Here is a 19,153-nt window from a genome sequence, read left to right on the forward strand (position 1 = left end):
GATTGATTGATTGATCGATCGATTGAGTGATTGGTTGATTGATTGATCGATTGATTGATTGATTGATTGATTGATTGATTGATTGATTGATTGATTGATTGATTGATTGATTGATTGATTGATTGATTGATAGATAGATAGATTGATAAAGTCCTAGCCTCTCCAATCTGGCCAGGATTAACATTCCTTCCTTTTTATCATATATGATAACCCATCATAAATGATAACCAAATAGTCCAATAATCAGCTAACCAGATATACATAAGTGTGTCCATTACATTTTCCATCTATCAGATGTTTCTTCCCAGATTCTTGTCAAGTGTCCCGAGTTTTCATGGGCGTAGCTTCACAATATCCATCTGATGAGTCTTCACCTCCCGAGTTTTCGTAGGTGCGAATTCCCTCCATCTGTGTTGCTGCCCATTCTTCCATCCCTTTCCATAGTCGAACCTAAACCTCAAATTCCTGAAAAACTTGGGACAAAGCAAGTTACCAGAATGCACCCATGCTTTCCTATACATTCACTATAATTCCCTATTCCATTTCACTCGATCCTATTATATTCTACTCGATCAATGTATCCCTATTGCTATTCTGTTCCCTAATATACTTTTTATTATCCTAGGATTAATACTAATCAGCCTTCTTCATACTCACACAATGTTATAATATGTATATCTGATGACGGGTCCTCATATAAATTTCAGCTGGGTTCAGTTCAGATTTCCCTACAGGCGTGACTCTAATTTAAAGCAAACCATGATAAATGTTCCAATTTAACCAAATTCAGTCTCAGCCTTCAATTTACTATTTCAAATTTCAGCTGACCCTCTCATCCTTCTCATTCCACAGCATTGCAGCTGATAATACAATTCCATTCCAATTCCTGTGGAATTCCCAGCTGTTCAAATTTAAACAATCAATTTCTATATGCTGTCAATTTCATCATTATTCCAATTACGACTGCCGAATCCAGGGACAATTTCTTTCCACCTTGATAATAGAAGCCGATTTACCATCAAGGGTTAAACAATCCAAATCCATTGGTCAAATATGCATCGGCTAAGCTATTCCCATGCCCATTCAAGTTTCTCCCTCTAATTTACTAAGTCTCCCCTCCAGTACCTCTTCTTATTTATGTATGTCTCCTTACTATGTTGGCTCTTCACTATATTGACTCTTTACTATATTGGCTTCATTCTCAGTCTAGGGATTCTCGCTTGTACTAGTTATTTTTATCTCTAAGTAACTCTTCAGGATGGTCATTATTGACTTTTCGAGGGGAACTTATAAATTTTCAGTCTACCTCATTACTTTATAATGCCACCTTACGTTTCCAGGGTATGTCTTAATTGATATCCGCTAGGGTCTGTCCCTTCCTTGATAGTAACTAAATAGTCCAGTCCTATCTTCGACTATCCTCCTTTGGGTGAGACAAGAGAAGAATGCCAAATTAACAGTCAATCCTCTAACAATTTTTTAAGACTGCATCCCATAAGCCCTCTTTAAATTAATTTACTCATAATGAAATGTTGGCGCAAAGTGAGTATTGTGCCCCAAACCACAGAGGAATTCCTTTTTTATTCAAATCCAATTCTTAAAGAGGAGTTTATCCCAATAGTCGTTAAATGTTGTCGGTGTTGTTTCTTTTAAAGATGATTAGAGTGTCCTTTAATCTCCTTCCTTTTCTTTCTCCAATAGCTAGGTGATATTAGAGTTGGGCACTTGGGTAGGACTTCTTCCTCTTCTTTTCTGATGTAGTTTCAATTACTAGGGATACTGAGGAGCAGCTTTCTCTGTCTGCTGGCCTACCCAAATTTGTCTTAAAGGGGCAGGACAGTATCAGTTCCTCCTGCTAGTTGATTCCTGTTTCTGGGGAGCTACATTACCTTTGCTGTCTTCTGCCCGTTCTTAAGGGGTCTGTGCATTCTTTACCTAACTCCCCAGATAGTATGTCGTCGATATACTGTCCTGCAGGCACAAACTCAGTAACACATTAGTATAATAACTTCTTTCCTCCTGCACAGTAAGTTTGTTTCTTCTCTCCCTAGTGCCCTTTCCATTCTGTAGTTACCATTCCTTCTCATGCTAGCTACTATGTTCCTTTTCTTACTTTCTTTATCGCCCCTTGGATTTCTTCAATCCTGCTATGTGCTGCCTTCTCACTGGACACTCCTTGCTCCAATTGGATACAGTTGAAACAAGCTCCTTGATTTACAACCTTCTTTGCTCTAAGGGGTTTTCTGAGGTAGTCATAAGATGGTTTATAATTTTCTTCTGCGTGATTTTCAGTTTTTACCACAATAGGACATCCAATTCATTCATTCCAGTAAATTACTTGAGGGGGTTCTAGAGTAGGGGTCATGTCTCCACGCCCACAATTCCAGGGCGGGTTGGTGAGTCAGGACTGAGAAAATGGGTTAGCTTGCGTGAACGGTGTGTGACTTCTTAGTTCCTGACTTTCGGGCCATCTCTCTCTCTGGTCTCTTGGGTCCCAGTAGTCTCTTGAATTAAACGACCTCCCATAATTCCTTTGGATGTTTCTATATTCCCCAGCATCTATAAATCCTGGAATCCCTTCTTTGACCCCTCTCTTTCATTCGCTCCTTTGTTGGAAAGGCCCGATTCCAATGTCCCATTCCCCCACATGTATAGCATTGATTAGGGAACATGGTTGGTGTTATTCTACCCCTGGGTTCCATTGGAATGGATTCTAAATTGGGAGTGTAGTGGTGATAATAATCTGAGTAATCTGGGACCCTATTTTCTCCCAATCCGTAATTTGCTGGTACTCTGGGAATCCATGGTTCAGAGTTAAATCTTGACAATTCTTTCTTGGCTATGCGTTCACTTTCTCTTCTAGTTACATGATAATTTTCCTGGTTCCTACCTTCCTTTCAATAATACCTCACAGCTCTGGCTATTTGACTGGTTCGGTTCTCAGACCAGTTCCTGTTATCAGTTTTAATTAAATTCGCTACTTTAGTGGGGAGACAATTCAACAATATAGCACAATATTATGGGGAACTTGCTCCATTCTGATAGTCTAAATCACCGGATTGGTCCATATATAATTTTGAAAAACGGTCTAGAAATTCGTCTGCTCCCTTCTCTGGTTTTGTTTCCAGAATTCAACTTAAATCGCCTGGTTTCTGAAACGTTTTTGCAAGGGCCGTTAAAACAGCCTCTTTTGCACAGTCATTCATTACTACATTTGACAAGGCTTCATAAGTTGGGTGACCTTGGGCTACCAGAAATTTGGTCTTTTCAGCTGGAGTAATTAGAAGGATGAGGGGATATCTTATAGAAACATATAAAATTATAAAAGGACTGGACAAGCTAGATGCAGGCAAAATGTTCCCAATGTTGGGCGAGTCCAGAACCAGGGGCCACAGTCTTAGAATAAAGGGGAGGCCATTTAAGACTGAGGTGAGAAAACACTTTTTCACCCAGAGAGTTGTGAATTTGTGGAATTCCCTGCCACAGATGGCAGTGGAGGCCAAATCACTGGATGGATTTAAGAGAGAGTTAGATAGAGCTCTAGGGGCTAGTGGAATCAAGGGATATGGGGAGAAGGCAGGCACAGGTTATTGATTGGGGACGATCAGCCATTATCGCAGTGAATGGCGGTGCTGGCTCGAAGGGCCGAATGGCCTACTCCTGCACCTATTGTCTATTGTCTATTGTCTATTATCTGTTTTATGGTCTCCCACAAATCCCGGGAATCTGCATGATATACACGCATTGTGGTTCTTAGATAATCTATAAAGGCAGCAGGTGACCTCTTCCTATCGGGGATTCTGTTTAGTACTGCCATTATTTCATGGGGCTTCCACGGCATATGGACGTCTGTGGCACGGGGATTATTCATACTCACTGCGCTGGCCGAATCTGCTCTACCTATTCCTTCCCTTACTGGTAATTGCCGATGGGATACCTGTTTAATTTGTAAGCTTTCGGTTACGTCAAAATCTATCTCGGTATCTTCAATCACTGTCTCACCCTCTGATGAATTTTCCTGTTCGCTAGGGGTTTCCCGATACTGCCCATAAAAATCATTCCTTTTTCTTTCTACTCTAGTAATCTGTCTAGGTTGTGGCTCACAAAAATACTCTGGTAGTTGCACTATATCTAACATACCTTTTTTTCTTTGAACACCGGAGCTAACCTATTTGTTCTACTCTGGGTGCCATAAGCCACTGGACGATCTATCATTGATGGCGTGGATAGGATTGAAGAATCTGGTACCTCAGTATCTGCTGTTGGTAGAGTCTGTTCAGAGGTAGAATCTGCAGGAGTGGTTATAGATTCTGCAGACCTAAAATATTTCTTACGGATACAAGTCATACACAGTGCTAATGAAGCCTGGGAAACGCAAAAGGAATATGGTGGGAGCTGCGAACTTCTACTGGCGTTAACATTTACCCACTCTTCTAAATATTCATCTCCTTCCCCCTCGAAGTCAGCACTAACCATCGGATTCCTAATATTTGATTCTCCAGGGACTAATTTTCTTCCAGGAGATCTACCTTTCCCTTGTTCTGAGTGTTTCCCTTCCTCTTCACTCCTGTCCTTCCTACTACCTGGAGGTCGATCTACTTTACCTTCTTTTAGTTCTATTCCAAATTTAACGATAGCTTTTTCCCAACTAGCTATTCTCTTAACCTCCTTATTCGCCTTCCGTTCCTCGAAATATTTTCTCCATAACCCTATTAATTCTTTTGCACTTTCATTATTACTTTGCTGCCAAATGATCCGTTCTATTTTTTTTTATCGCTTTTACTGTTCTAATTCCCCCCGGCAGCCATAGCTTATTTCCTAATTTCTTATTTAACGCTCCTGATAAATTTCTTAATTTATCTGCCTTGTGAGGAAACTCATTACACATTAGATGCAATGGGCTCTATTCCTCTTCTGTGACATCTCAATCTACATTGTTCGCCATGCTTCCGAACACCTAAAACATAATTCTCAAATCCTTCCTTTTGATCCTAAAATTACCAAGATCGCTCCGAGACAATGGCTAATGGTTCAAAGCGTTCGCAACCTTGCAACTCATTACTCCTTTGCTTCACCAATCCCACTCTCCTATTCAAATTCTTCTCTTATCTCCCACATCCACACCCTTTCAACCTTACAACTTTCTCAATCCCCAGTCATTCAAGAATCAGAGTACTCCAGGGAACAATCAAACACATTCAAACACATTCTCACGCTCGAAAATGATCTTCAGACACACAAGTAACATAATAATAATAATAATAATAATAATGTCTTTATTTATATAGCACATAGTACACAAGCAGGATAACACGCTACCTATCAGGCACAACCATACTTCTAAATAAACCCCAAACATTTGTTTATTATAAATCACACACTCTAAGAAATCCTCCTCGTGGCACAATCGGTCAGCCGGATGACTCCTCCCCTGACACAGCGATCGAAAGAGTACAACTACAACCCCTGATCGAACCACCACGATTCAGATTCTTACAACACCACGCTCTAAATAATTACAAATATTTAACAAACACACTTTTACTTCAAGTATCTAAATCCGTAAACACTCGCACAAGTAGCAATACAAATAACGGTCCGAATCGAAATCTTAACTGTCTAAATCTTAATACACTCTAAGTTTATTTACGTACACAGAATATTTACACAATCCAGATCCGATGACAATACAAAAAAGTAGATTTTTACAATTTACAAAATGATTTAAAGCACTAGCGCACAGTTCACGAACACTCGATCTCGATACCGTGTCACGCTGTTATGACTCAGTGAACCTCTCCCTCTGATACCGAAGATTTTCCCCTTTCTAGGTTACTCTTTGCTGAGGGGTACTACTCCTTAAATTACTACTTTTCCTCCTGAATGTTACTATCCCTCTGCTAAGACTGGACTTCTATAGGGGGACCTCTATCCCTCCTCTCTAAGTTCTACAGAATTAGGGGTACCATTCGCTATTCGGATTACTTTTTATCAAGTAAATAGGTACCCGTCTCTCAGGTACTCTTCGCTATCAAGTACTAGTCAACAATCGATCAGAGGGTTACTATTCACTGCTGATCAGCCGCTATTCGGATTCGTCACGGACATGCACCAACTCCGAAGTTCTATATACAGGAACTCAAATTCCACCTTACTGGCAGAACCTGCGTGAAATTCTGTATTTGGAAATTTGGCTTTGCAAATATAGACTCGTTCTCGAACCTCTACTTTTAGTGCGTATATGTCTCCTCATACGTGGGCACTCAAATCAAACAAAAATTGCCCAATTGAATTCTCGAATGGACTGGAGTATTGCGGCCAATCTATATTCTGGCCACCGAGCCCAGTACCTTTATGAGATTCCTTTCTGTCGCAAGGGACTCAGATATCTACACGCAGACACTCCTCTCTGCTGTGCACTGGGGGTTCAGCGCCTAGCCACTTCCCGCTGTCAGATATCGATGCCGATTTTCAGAGCACAGCATTCCAAATCCCGCTCCCGGCAAAGATCCGATCGATACGCAGGTCAGATCTGTATTTCAATACCCCACCAATTGGATACCAAATCTAACCTTGGGCCACCCCTCGCCCAATGAAGCGCATTTGGCTCTCGTTTAAGCAGGTACAGTCTGCCAACTACAACCAAGTTTTGGGCCTCTAACCCAGGAAAAGGCCTCTAACCCAACCCAAGCAGGACCTCTAACCCCATCCTGGTTTTATGAGCCCCCAACCCAAAGGAGTGCTAACCTGCTTGCTAGACTCTGTTCTAATGATGTCGATTAGACCCGTTCCCAAGCCCGCAAATGATCGATCCGCTCCGACTCACGAAGTGCCAGAAACCACTGTGAAAACCGCATCGTGGGCCCGATTTCTGCACTCGCGATCGAAACAACTCAACACCCTTGATCGCAAGCTTGTGTTTGGAGGTCTTTTGAGATCCTGGACGAGCCCCCAATGTAAATTGCTCATTCAAAGCTTCCCCCCAGTTTAGTTTCAGTCAAAAACCACTGAATCAAGCACTTGATCAACTAATCTTTATTTTAACAAAACACAATTACAGTTCCCACCACTGAACCTAACCACCGCGGGTTCGATCCTCGTATCTGCCTGTTCAAGCCCTCTAGGCCTCGCTCAAAAAGAGACACTCCAGAAGGTCACGCAGTCCCAAGCGCACTCCCAGAAGATCGATGCTGGACTTCGTGGCAGCGGACTTTTATAGTTCCCGGGTCCTTGAGGGACTGAACCACAAGGGGGTGGTCTCTTAACAATCCAATTACAGATATCGATTAACCCCATACATAACAGACATTTCCCTAACACAATAATACAGCAGCTAATACATTGTATTCAAACAGGACTTCTCAAGGAAGCAAACTTAGCAACATTTACCCTTATCTGCAAGAAACCCAGACAAGGCTCAATACCTCATCCAATCAACACTCGGCAAAGTAGAAGTCTGCAACATTATTTACAATAATTTACAAGGTGTATGTCTGGTTTGCAGTCATCCAATCCATTCTGTGCATTTTGCACCTAATTGACAGAGTCTGCAGATGTTCTTATTCTTTTCTTGCAGCTTGTGTCTAGGCTCTAGACAAACTGGCACCACTCCACAGCTTGTCCCAGTTCTGCAGAGAGCAATTCCAAATTGACCAAATCTCCCAGCAGCCCTGAAGCTTTTACCCCATTTTAAAGTCCTAGCCTTTCCAATCTGGCCAGGATTACCAAGAGTGGCCATCGGGTTCTTGGTCACCTCCCTGACCAAAAGGTCCTTCTCCCCGATTGCTCAGTTTGGCCGAGCGGCCAGCTCTATGAAGAGTCCTGGTGGTTCCAAAGTTCTTCCATTTAAGAATGACAGAGACCACGGTGCTCTTCGGGGCCTGCAATGCTGCAGAAATTGTTTTATACCCTTCCCCAGATCTGTGTCTCGACACAATCTTGTCTCGTAGGTCTAAGGACAATTCCTTCATCTTCATGGCTTGGTTTTTGCTCTGACATACACTGTCAATTGCAGGACCTTATGTAGACAGATGTGTGCCATTCCAAATCAAGTACAATCAATTTAATTTACAACATGTGGACTCCGTTGTCGAAACATCTCAATGATAATCAATGGAAACAGGATGTACCTAAGCTCATTTTTGAGTGTCATCGCAAAGGGTCTTGAATACTTATGTAAATGTGATATTTCAATTATTTCTTTTTAATTACTTTGCAAAAATTTCTAAACACCTATTTTCACTTTTTTATTATGAGGTATTGTATGTAGATTGATGATGAAAAAAAATTGATCTTTTTAGAATAAGGCTGTAACGTAACAAATTGTGGGATAAGTGAAGAGGTCTGAATACTTTCTGAATGCACTGTAGAAGCCAGCTCTCCTTGACTCCCATTTGATCTAACCTTCCAAAGCAGCCTACCAAGTGGAACTTAATGAAATGCCTTGCTGAAGTTCATATAGACAACATCTACGACTTCAAAAGACTCAATCAAATTCGTAAGACATGATCTCCCACGTTCAAAATCATACTGACTATTCCTAAGCAACCACTGTTTATCCAAGTGCATATACATCTTATCCCTCATAATCTTATCCAGTCAGTTGTCTACCACAGATGTTAGGGTCCACGGTCTATGGTTTCCAGGCTTTTCTTTATCCCTTCTTTAGTAGAGGCACAACATTAGCCACCCTCAGTCCTCCGCCACCTCACCTATTATTCTATTATAACAGGGCGGCATGGTGGTGCAGCTTGTTGCCTTACAGCGCCAGAGTCCAGGGTTCAATCCTGACTACACGTGCTGCCTGTACTGAGTTTGTACGTTCTCCCCGTGACTGGGTGGATTTTCCCCGGGTGCTCCGGATCCCTCCCACACGCCAAAGACATACAGGTTTGGAGGATAATTGGCATCGGTAAAGAGTGTAAATTGTCCCTAGTGTATAGGATAGTGCTAGTGTACGGGGATCAGCGGTCGGTGCGGATTTGGTGTGTTGAAGGGCCTGTTTCCGCGTAGTATCTCTAAACTAAGCTAAACTAATTATGATTCATATAGCTCACTCAAGGGATTTGCAATTTTTTATCCAGCTTCTATTGTCCTACCTTCAAGAGTATGTAATGCAGACTGTCATATGGACTGTCCTCAAGACATTTCCATTAACTGAGGTTATCTCATTGAGGTTAACACATTGTTCCAGAAATCTAATATGAATACACACAATCCTTTCCGAATTGAGATAACCTACTCTTAAAAGTTATCTGATCAGAAATATGTTTAGCTGAAGGGGCTACATTGTTGATGGTTGAGAGTCATGCAGAATGGTAACAAGCCATTTGGCTCATCACATCCGTGCTTATTAATCTCATCTTCTAGCACGGTCCATAGCTCTTTTAATCACTTCTTAAGGAAAGGTTGGACAAACTTGGATTATTTTCTCTGGTGTGTCTATGGATAAAGGAAGACCTGATAAAATTATCATAGCCATAAATAGGGGCAGCACAGTGGTGCTGTGGTAAAGTTGCTGCCTTATGTACAGGTTATGTACAAATTGTAAATTGTCCTTAGTGCGTGTGTGTAGGACAGTGTTAGTGTACGGGGCTCGCTGGTTGGAGCGGACTCGGTGGGTCGAAGGGCCTTTTTCCAAGCTGTATCGAAACCGAATTAAATTATAAGATAGACAGTCAGAACATTTTTACCAGCTGGAAATGTGAAAGACCAGAGTTTTAAGATGAGAGGGGCAAAATTCAAGGAGATGTGCGGGGCAAATATTTATACAGAGAGTGGTGGGTGCCTGGAATGTGCTGTCAGGGGTGGTGGTGGAGGTAAGTACAATAATAGCATTTGAGGCTTTTAGATTATAGCACACAGATTTTCATGGATATGGTTCATATGCAGGTTGAGATTAGTCTGACATTATGTTTGGCACGGATATATTGTGGCGGAAAGGCCTTTTCCATCTCTGTACGATTCTATGTTCGAAATGTTATTAGTGCTTACATCACCCTCTAAGTTTCAATGAGGTTTTCCCCTCATCCTTCTAGACTCCAGTGAATATAGGCCCAGTGGCATCAAAAACTCTTATCGTGTTAAACCATCACATTCCAGGGATCATTCTCATAAACCTCCCCTGTGTCAGCACATCCTTCCTCAGATGTGGGGCCCAATACTGCTCACCATACTCCAAATGTGGTCTGACCAGTGCCTTATAAAGCCTCATTACATTTCTGATTTTTAAATGCTGGTCTTCTCAAAATAAAAGCTAGCATTGCATTTGCCTTGTTAACTACCGATTCTACTTGCAAATTAACTTTTTCGGAAACCTGTACCAGCACTCCTGAGTACCTTTGCACCTCTGATTTCTGAATTCTCTCCCCATTTAGAAAATAGTCAACACCTTTATTTCTTCTTGGAGGAATGTGGAGTTGGGATGATCACCCATGATCTTATTGTGACAAAACAGGCTTGAGGGATTGAGTGGTCTACTCCTGCTCTGAATTCATATGTGCATACAACTCATTGTCACCCAGGGATGCATAAACATTGAGAAAATTCAGGTTTTCGGTATTTTCAGAGTAAAGGTACAATGGTCTCTAAGGTTAGTTGTAACTTGTGTAGTGCACAAATAATGTTAACAACGATCTCCTTATAAAATATGAAGTTTGTTTACAAATTTCAATAAGAAATGCTTCAATGCATGTTCCCACATTTCAAATTCACCCAAGAATTCTTGCAGCAGAGCAGTTTGTGTATTTCCATTCCAGAGGGATGCCTTCTCGGAGTGAAATTTGTTTGAGCTGCACACTCAATTTAAATTACAACAATGTACAGAAGTAAAGAAGCTCCTGAGGCATTGCGCAAAGTCCATTTTGGAAACCTTTTGTTGTATTTTCTTCTGAAAGAACTTGTGATCCTTTGTATTTGAACTGCCTTGCATTGTAATAGAAAAAACAAGCAGATCAAGATGAGATTAAACCTATGAAGAATATTGTATGAGCACATTCAGAAAATGTTTGGTAGATCAGGCAGCAGTTTTGCAGGTGTTGGAAATTTGGAATAAAATAAGGAAATACTGCAACAGTTGAGCAGATCAGATTTTCAGCAAATCAACATAATGTAGATACTTTTACAGATTTCTGAAAGAAAAGGTCCCAACTTTAAATCCTATTCTTCCCTTGCTTATGCTCCACCCTCAACAAACTTGGTTTTCTAATTCAGAAGCTTAAGCTGGAGTTTTCTAGTCTTAACCAGAAATGTGAATCACAACACAAGAAAACTTAATGTGGATGTCTTTGTTTCACTATCTTTTGCATTTTAAACACTGATAGAAGGTTAAAAAAAAGATTGCACGCCATGTTAACCTGGCCTCCAGACTGAATAAGGAAATGTGCAATAGGCATCAGTGATAGCTAAGAAAAGGAAGAGAGGGTGGAATGCTCAGATTGTATCCAAACATGTGATAACATCACTGCTGTGCACAAAATAAAAACACTGCAGCATTAGACATCTTGTTCATTGACTCTATTTTCTCTTATCCATTCCGCTTCAATATGAGACAAACTGTTTAATTATGTAAATAGATTTACATTATTGTACCAGAATGTTTCAGCTGCTTTTCAATGAAATAAAGGAAGCAAAATGAAAATAGGAATTGTGTGATTTTGGTAACTTCAGCTCTATCTGTCTCAAATGAAGGAAGCAGATCTTAATTTATTTTCTTTGATTATAACATTAAATTGCACAGTGAGTCTGGGTAACTGTACAATGATGGCAGCTTGTATGTCATAAGTAAAAGTGATGCATTATAAACACAAAACAAAACATATTTAATATTATCAACATTTAATTTGAATTGACAAAATAAATAAGAACCCAAATAATACTTTAGAAAGAATTAAAACTAAAATAGGAAAACATTTAACATTCCTTTCATATGGAATGAACAGTCTGACAACAGAAAATGATAAAATAAAATGTCAGTGGTGCGTAGAGTTTAATCCAAGAAATTTTGTCCCCTGTGCTGCACATTACTCCATCTCAATTGCATATTAAACAACCCTATCAAGAAAGGCAATGGCATCTGCTGTGCTGCCACAAATTGTGAATTAGATGAAATTGATGTGCTCTGTCATATATTTATGAAGACAGACCATTCTCAGAAGTATTCTGCTTATGAAGAATTTATGATTGCAAAGTGTTCCTGAACCAAAAGTGGCAATAAATTCTTTTTTTGCAACCTACTCTCTCAGGGTATTGAGCCTGCTGCTGCTGGTAAATTTGTCACAGCAGAAACAATGGTAGATCTGGATTCCAATGTGAGGTTTTATATTATTAGTATTCCTGTGATCTCAGAAACTGAATTGCCAGAATTATTCACCTAACAATTTCTTGAATAGATTAGTCTGGTATCATTTGTACATAATAATTTATTTGTGCCTGGATGCCTCGGTTCCCACATCCCTTGACCAATAAATAGTAATAACTATTTATAAATCAGGATATTGCCACAGATTAATTTGTGCTTTGAATGGCTAGTTTAGTTATGGGGATTACCATCCAGTTAACGCTTTTAAAGTACCATCTTTTGTTTACAAACTTGCACTGTAATTACGGGTGATCGTCGGTCGGCGCAGACTCAATGAGCCGAAGAACCTGTTTCCACGATGTCTGTCTAAACTATAAACTAATTGGATTTAGTGCTACGTTTCGTAATTTGATTATTTCTAGGTGTGCTTTGTTTTTGCTGATTCTGCAGCTGTTTTAATTCTTTCACACTGAAACTGTATTTCAGAACTGATTTTAATTGGAGTTTAAAAATGATCTGAATTTATGTCACTAAGATGGTGAGTTGTCAAATGTCACCTTAAAAATTATGACAGTATTTGAAGCTAATTGATGTTTCTCTTTGGTTGTGTCAGAGAAAACTTAGAGAGAAGACTCAAGATGCAGCATTGGGGCCAAATGGGGCAGGAACATGCGATCTTTTGTCACCTGAAAGCAGCAGCCTGGTGAGGCAGCTTGAGATCAGGATCAAAGAAATGAAAGGCTGGATGCGAGATACAGAGCTTTTCATCTTTAACTCCTGCCTGCTTCAAGAAAAAGAAGGAACTGCAGAAGCCCAGAAAAAACTTCAGTATTTTAAGGTAGCAGTCTAGTAGTGAATTTTTTAATGCCTTTTATATGATACATGCAAATGTGAATTTCTGGCGGCTTTATGGCGAATAAAGCTATATAGTAGGAGAACAAAGGCACTTACTAGGATTTGAAAAAACAAACATGATACCTTAGGGGAACTATCTGGTGTACTACCAAGAAACTAATTGTGACATAACCTGCTGTTAATTTTTTTTTAAATGATTATGGAAGCAAATAATGAAAATATGTCAGAAAAATATTTTTCCTGCTTTTTCGAAAATTCATAATGCAGCAAAATCTCAAATTATCCATGTATTACTCTGTGTGCATTGAAACTTTTTAATCAGTCATGCATAAAAATATTCTCATGGGCTTGCCACCAAGAATTTAATTTGTACCAGACCAAGTGGGACCCTTTGGGCCACGTCCCCCAACCCAATAATCCACCACTCACCCGTTCCCCCAACGCAGCCCGTTTCCACCACTCACCCATTCCCCCAACACAATCCGTTCCCCCAATGCAATATTCCACCACTCACCCATAGTCCCCAACTGTGCATGTCATTTTAAACTTTAAAAAAAAAATACAATTACACTAAGATTTTATGTGACGTAGGTGCCACCAACAAGCCTATCTTTTGTTATCCAAATCTAATTATTAAACTTTGTTGTGCTGGGTTAGGCTGGCAGATTCTTCCCCTTTGTTATCCAAATCTAATCATTAAACTTTGCTGCGCTGGGTTAGGCTGGCAGATTCTTTCCCTGAAGGACATTTGCTGTGAAGGACTCAGTGTACTGAGATAGCAACATTGTAGCTGGTAGGGCATTGTGACATCATAACTGCCTAACTGCCAGTGCAGATTTGAAGTAATCCAACATTTAAATGTCACTTTTAAACTTTTAAATCTCCCCCACTATGTCCCTCTCATTACAACAATGTAAAAACATTCTTATAGCTTGTGGATTGGCAGCAGAGATCACATCGTGATGGCATTTTCAGTTTTTGGAATGTTCACTACAGCGTGTGCCTGAGATCCCATTGTGATGTCATTTTTGGTTTTCGGAATCTTCACGGCAGCTTTTGTAAATGAGATCCCATTGTGATTGGAGGAGTGTGAGATGCCATTGTGACATCATCACTGGAAGCTACTAGAAGAGTCTCACTCTCACAGTCAGTTATTCTCAAAGTTGGCTTTTTTAAAACTTTAAATATCAATAACTTGTGAAATATAACATGAAATCTGAAGAAAACTTATATCAACGACGGGAAAAAGCTGAGTATGGTTCTGCAAAAAATCTTGTGCTGTTGTGTACCATTTTGGCGAAAATACAATCACACATGCACACATGCACGCACGCACACACGCACGCACGCACACGCACGTTTAATAAGTATACTAGACCATGTGCAGACCCATTGGGTCTGCTCCTTCAACGCACCCGTTCCCTACCCGTAACCCCCACTGGAGGCGTGGTCCTCCTGATTACTGCTAGCCGAGCCATTGTGATGTCATCAGTTAAAGCTGGTCTTCAGTGAAGCTGATCACTGCTAGCTGTGCCATTGTGATGTCATCAGTTGAAGCTGGTTGTTTTAAAATCAGTCTTTTGATTTTTTTTAACTTTAATCTGTAATAAATTGAGAAATAAAGCATAAAATGTTCAGTGAAGGTGATCTCAGCCTCGAGGGGAAAATGTGAATCAGAATATGTAAAAATCTTGTAAAAGTTGGCATTTTTAAAGCATTAATTGTGAATAATGCCTATCCACAGCCTATCATGTGGATCCTTATGAAATGCCTTGCTGAAATCCATATGTACAACATCTATGGCTCTGTCCTAATCAACCTTTTTGGTTGCATCTTCAAAAAACTCAATCAGATTCATGAGACAATCTCCCATGTGCAAAGCAGTGTTGATTATCCCTAATGTTTTCCTCCATGGTAAAAACAAGAGGATAAATACTCACTGAGGACCTTATCCATTTCCTGTCGCTCCACACACAGTTGGCTGCTTTGATCCCTGATGGCCCCCATTCTCTCTATGGTTACCCTTTTTCCTATAATGTACATAAAAATCTTTTGGGATTATCCTTAACTGCCGGAGATATCTCCTGCCCTTTTTGCCCTAGTAATTGACTTTTTTAGCCTGCTCCTCTGTTCGACCAAGGCAGTTTTACCATGATTTTCTGTTTGCACGATTCACCAAGAAGAAATATCTCTCCATTTGGGATAAGCATCAAAATGTCATGCAGAGTGTCATAGAATTGGGCCTTTCCTTCAGCCACAGCACAAAGAGTTGGTGCATTATGACTGGTCCGTATGTTATTGACTGGGGCTGCCCAGCTTGAGGTGGGTGATAACTGACCAGTAGAATGCAATGATCCTTCCCACCATCAGAGGCAGCCCATGGTGCCCATGTTCTATGCCAATCGAGCTAGACTTATAACCTGCAACTGCTACCTCCCTTGATTTCGTTCCTTGCTGTGATGAGCAATGATGAAGTATTCTCTCCATTTCATCTGGCCACAAGCCTGGGCAAATTAAGAGAAACACAGACTTGCCTAAATCTGCATTCCCCTCTTGGCCTAATAGGCAGATTCCAGAGGAAGAGCATGGCTGCTATGTCTGCGGCCTACTTGGTTGCAGGAGTTGCCGGAAGGTGAATGCATGAGGGATCAGCTGACTGCCTGGAAGCACCTAATCTCCAATGCCTTTGGCTCTCCTGCGCCTTACACACAAGGCAATGGGGTGTTATTTGACTCACAGCTGGGATCTGGTTGGTGGACACCAGGGCATGTCCACACACCGGTGGGCCTACACGTCACATCTCTAGGGGCCAATGTTCTCCAAGATCACCATGCAGTTTTGCTCTGGACCAAAGTTGGTCCCATGAGACACAATGTGTTGCCACGAGGAGACACTGCAGGAGTCGGTACTGGCAGGGGGAGGCTTACACACTCAGCTCCCTTTCTCACAAAATTTGCACCACAGACTACCTTGGATTAAGGCAATAAAAACATTGCACATGCTAGCCAAATTATGAAGATTATTTTATAGTAATAGCACAATATAGGGAACGGCTACCCACCTATTCTATTGACTACAATACATCATGTAATCATAGAAAATAGGTGCAGGATGAGGCCATTCAGCCCCGAGCCAACACATCCAGGAAATGTGCAATGCAAAGAGAAATTAGGAGCAGATAAATGTAAATATTCTTGACATTTTCTCACATCTATATAACATGGAATGTGTTATGAGGATCAATAGTATATTTAGTGATTTTATCCATGATGAATACCTTCAACACTTAGTGGTTATTTCATCCAGCATATCATAATTATGGAATAAGCAAGATGAACTATTGTTTTGAATTATCTTTACAATAAGATGATTGCAATAATGTTGATCCAGAACTTGACACGCTGACAATTTGCTTATTAATTTGATCTGCATGTGACTTTTATCAGAAAAACTGAAACACAGATTTTTTTAAATAGTCCACTGTTTAATCTACTACCCAGTGTTATTCTACTAATACCAAAATAACATATTTGTTTGTGATAACAAGGAACTGCAGATGCTGGTTTATACCAAAGATAGACACAAAATACTGGAGTAACTCAGCAGGTCAGGCAACATCTCTGGAGAATATGGATAGGCAACGTTTTGAGTTGGAACCTTTCTTGTTCCTCCAGAAATGTCGCCTGTCCATATTTTCCAGGGATTCTTTCAGTATTTGTGTCTATCTTTAACATATATGATTCCTTTTTCTCCTCAGGTAACGTGCAAATATAAACATGCGTCTTTTTATTTCTTCCCAAATACCTAAGACCTGGTTATGGGAGCATCGTGCTTCAGCATATTGGCAAAACAACATTCATATCATAGAAAAATAAATTGAGAAACTATAACAAGGACTTCTGCTGGTCTAAGCCACATCATCAAGGGATTAGGTAAACAAGTTTTGAGCTTCTCCATGAGATCAGAAAGACAGGGTAAATCATATTTTGCAAATCTCTTGGCACCTCATTGAGAAGCAGTATTGGTGCAAGAAGGAAGTGGTTTCTCTCAGACTGGAATTTGTGTATGCAGCAAGGAAGAAAGAGGATTCAAGAATGATTTTCAATATTGATAACATTTTATAGGAGTGGGTTCTGATCTGATCAGAGAATTTGTTTTTGTTGGTTTATTCAGGTAATGAATAGCAATTCATAGATGCATAGGTTTATAGTCGCTTTGCACCAAATAAAATCTGAACCGGTGAGATTCGCTTTTATCGTATAAAACAACTTTTTAAGTGAAAAATACTTGCGCAATAAGATAACTTCAATTTTAGATAAACTAATTCTTCTAAGCTCCTGCCTTGTAGGAAGGAAGCTATAAGATTAGCCAAGGTTTCATAAGGATGTACTGGACATAATTCTTCAGATAACCCAAAAGTTTCCATGAAGTGCCCTTAATATAGGTTACATTTAGGTGATATGGAAGGATTATCCATGCCACTCTTGTCAGAACTGAAAGAAGCAGTAGATAGAATCTTGCTTGAACCAGATTCTGGCCATTTATCTACATCGATAAGGCTTTCGTGTTGGCTTAAACTGTAGCATTGGGATTTAAATTTTATAGGTATCGAGTTTCTGAAAGGAAGCATCCCATTATTTCCTAGCAAACTATGTTAAATGTAATGTATTAAGTCTGAGGAAATCACGTGTGCCACAGTTATTTGAAGAAACAATGGTGGAAGATTGAGTGTCATAGAATCATACAGCACAGAAACAGGCCTTTCAGCCCAGCTTACCCATGCTGACTAAGGTGCCCATCGACAGTAGACCAACCTGTCTACATTTGGCCCATATCCCACTAAACCTTTACTATCCATGTACTTGTCCAAATGCATTTTCAATGTTACTAGACTAAGTGTAGACCCCCCCCCCCCCCGAAGCAATATTCCACCACTCACCCGTTCTCCCAAAGCAACCCATTCCCCCAACGCAATATTCCACCACTCACCCATAGCCCCCAACTGCACAGGCGCGGCTCATTTCCCCTCCTACCCAGCACTCCCTCCCCCTCCTCTTTACCCTCCCTTCTTTCCCCTCTCATCCTCCCCTCCCCCAATCCCTTCCTCACCTTTCCCTCCCTCTCCTTTCCCCTACCCTCAGTCACTCCCTTCCTCCCTCCATAACTCCTCTCCCCTCCCTACCCCCCTCCTATCCCTCTATCCCCCACTCCTCACCTCCCCCTATCCCACCCACTATCCCTCCTGAACTCCCCTATTTTCCTCCCTCTATTCCCCGCTCCTCTCCCTCTATTCCCCCTCCTCCCCCACTCTCCCTCCTAACTTTCCCCAATTCCCTCCTCTCCTATCCCCCTCCTCTCCCTCAATCCCCCCCCCCACTATCCCTCCTCACCTCCCCAGGATCTTTCCCCTCTCCTCCCCTCCCTCACCTTTCCCTCCCTCTGCTTTGCCCTACACTCAGTCACTCCCTCCATAAAAAGCAGGATCTGCAGTTCCTTCCTCCACACGTCATTCATTGTTAGCTGTGGTTTAGAATAGATCCTGTTGACTTGACGATTGGACCAGTTTGCATTGTGTGTGTGTGCGTGTGTGTTTGTGGGTTACTCAAACTCCCACAAACTGCCTGGCCACCCTGCAACCTGACTCTCCCTCCCTCCCTCTGCCCACTACAGCTCAGCCGCCGCTCAGCCCATCCTCGTCCTGCCCGACCTCCCACTGCTGCCACTCGGCCCATTCCCGCACTGCCCGCCCGCCCGCTGCTGCCGCTCGGCCCGTCCCCACCCCGCCCACCCTCCTGCCTGCTCGCTGCCACCGCCGGGCCGGGCCGCGGGGGGGGGGGGGGATGAAGTCGGTGTTCGTCACGGTGGGCACCACGAGTTTCGACAAGCTGATGGAGAAGGTCTTCTCCGAGAGGGCCGTGGGGGTGAGTTACCGCCGTGGTGGCGGCAGCGGCGGAGGAGACGAACGGTCGCAGCCATTCACCCGGGGGAAGAGGTAGATGC

At 41.4% G+C, this 19,153-nt stretch overlaps 1 protein-coding gene across 4 annotated transcripts in view; it reads left to right on the top strand.

The window, feature by feature from the left end:
- akap6 (A-kinase anchoring protein 6) overlaps positions 1 to 19,153 on the top strand; it is a 382,452-nt gene that overhangs the window by 280,256 nt on the left and 83,043 nt on the right. For all 4 annotated transcript variants that reach the window (XM_033027101.1, XM_033027098.1, XM_033027099.1 and 1 more), the window contains one exon: positions 12,912 to 13,136. In XM_033027101.1, the coding sequence (XP_032882992.1) occupies positions 12,912 to 13,136 (225 nt within the window). The remainder of the gene's footprint in view (positions 1 to 12,911; positions 13,137 to 19,153) is intronic.

The sequence above is a fragment of the Amblyraja radiata genome, chromosome 9 (genome assembly GCF_010909765.2).
Source record: "Amblyraja radiata isolate CabotCenter1 chromosome 9, sAmbRad1.1.pri, whole genome shotgun sequence".
NCBI classification, from domain to species: Eukaryota; Metazoa; Chordata; class Chondrichthyes; order Rajiformes; family Rajidae; genus Amblyraja; species Amblyraja radiata.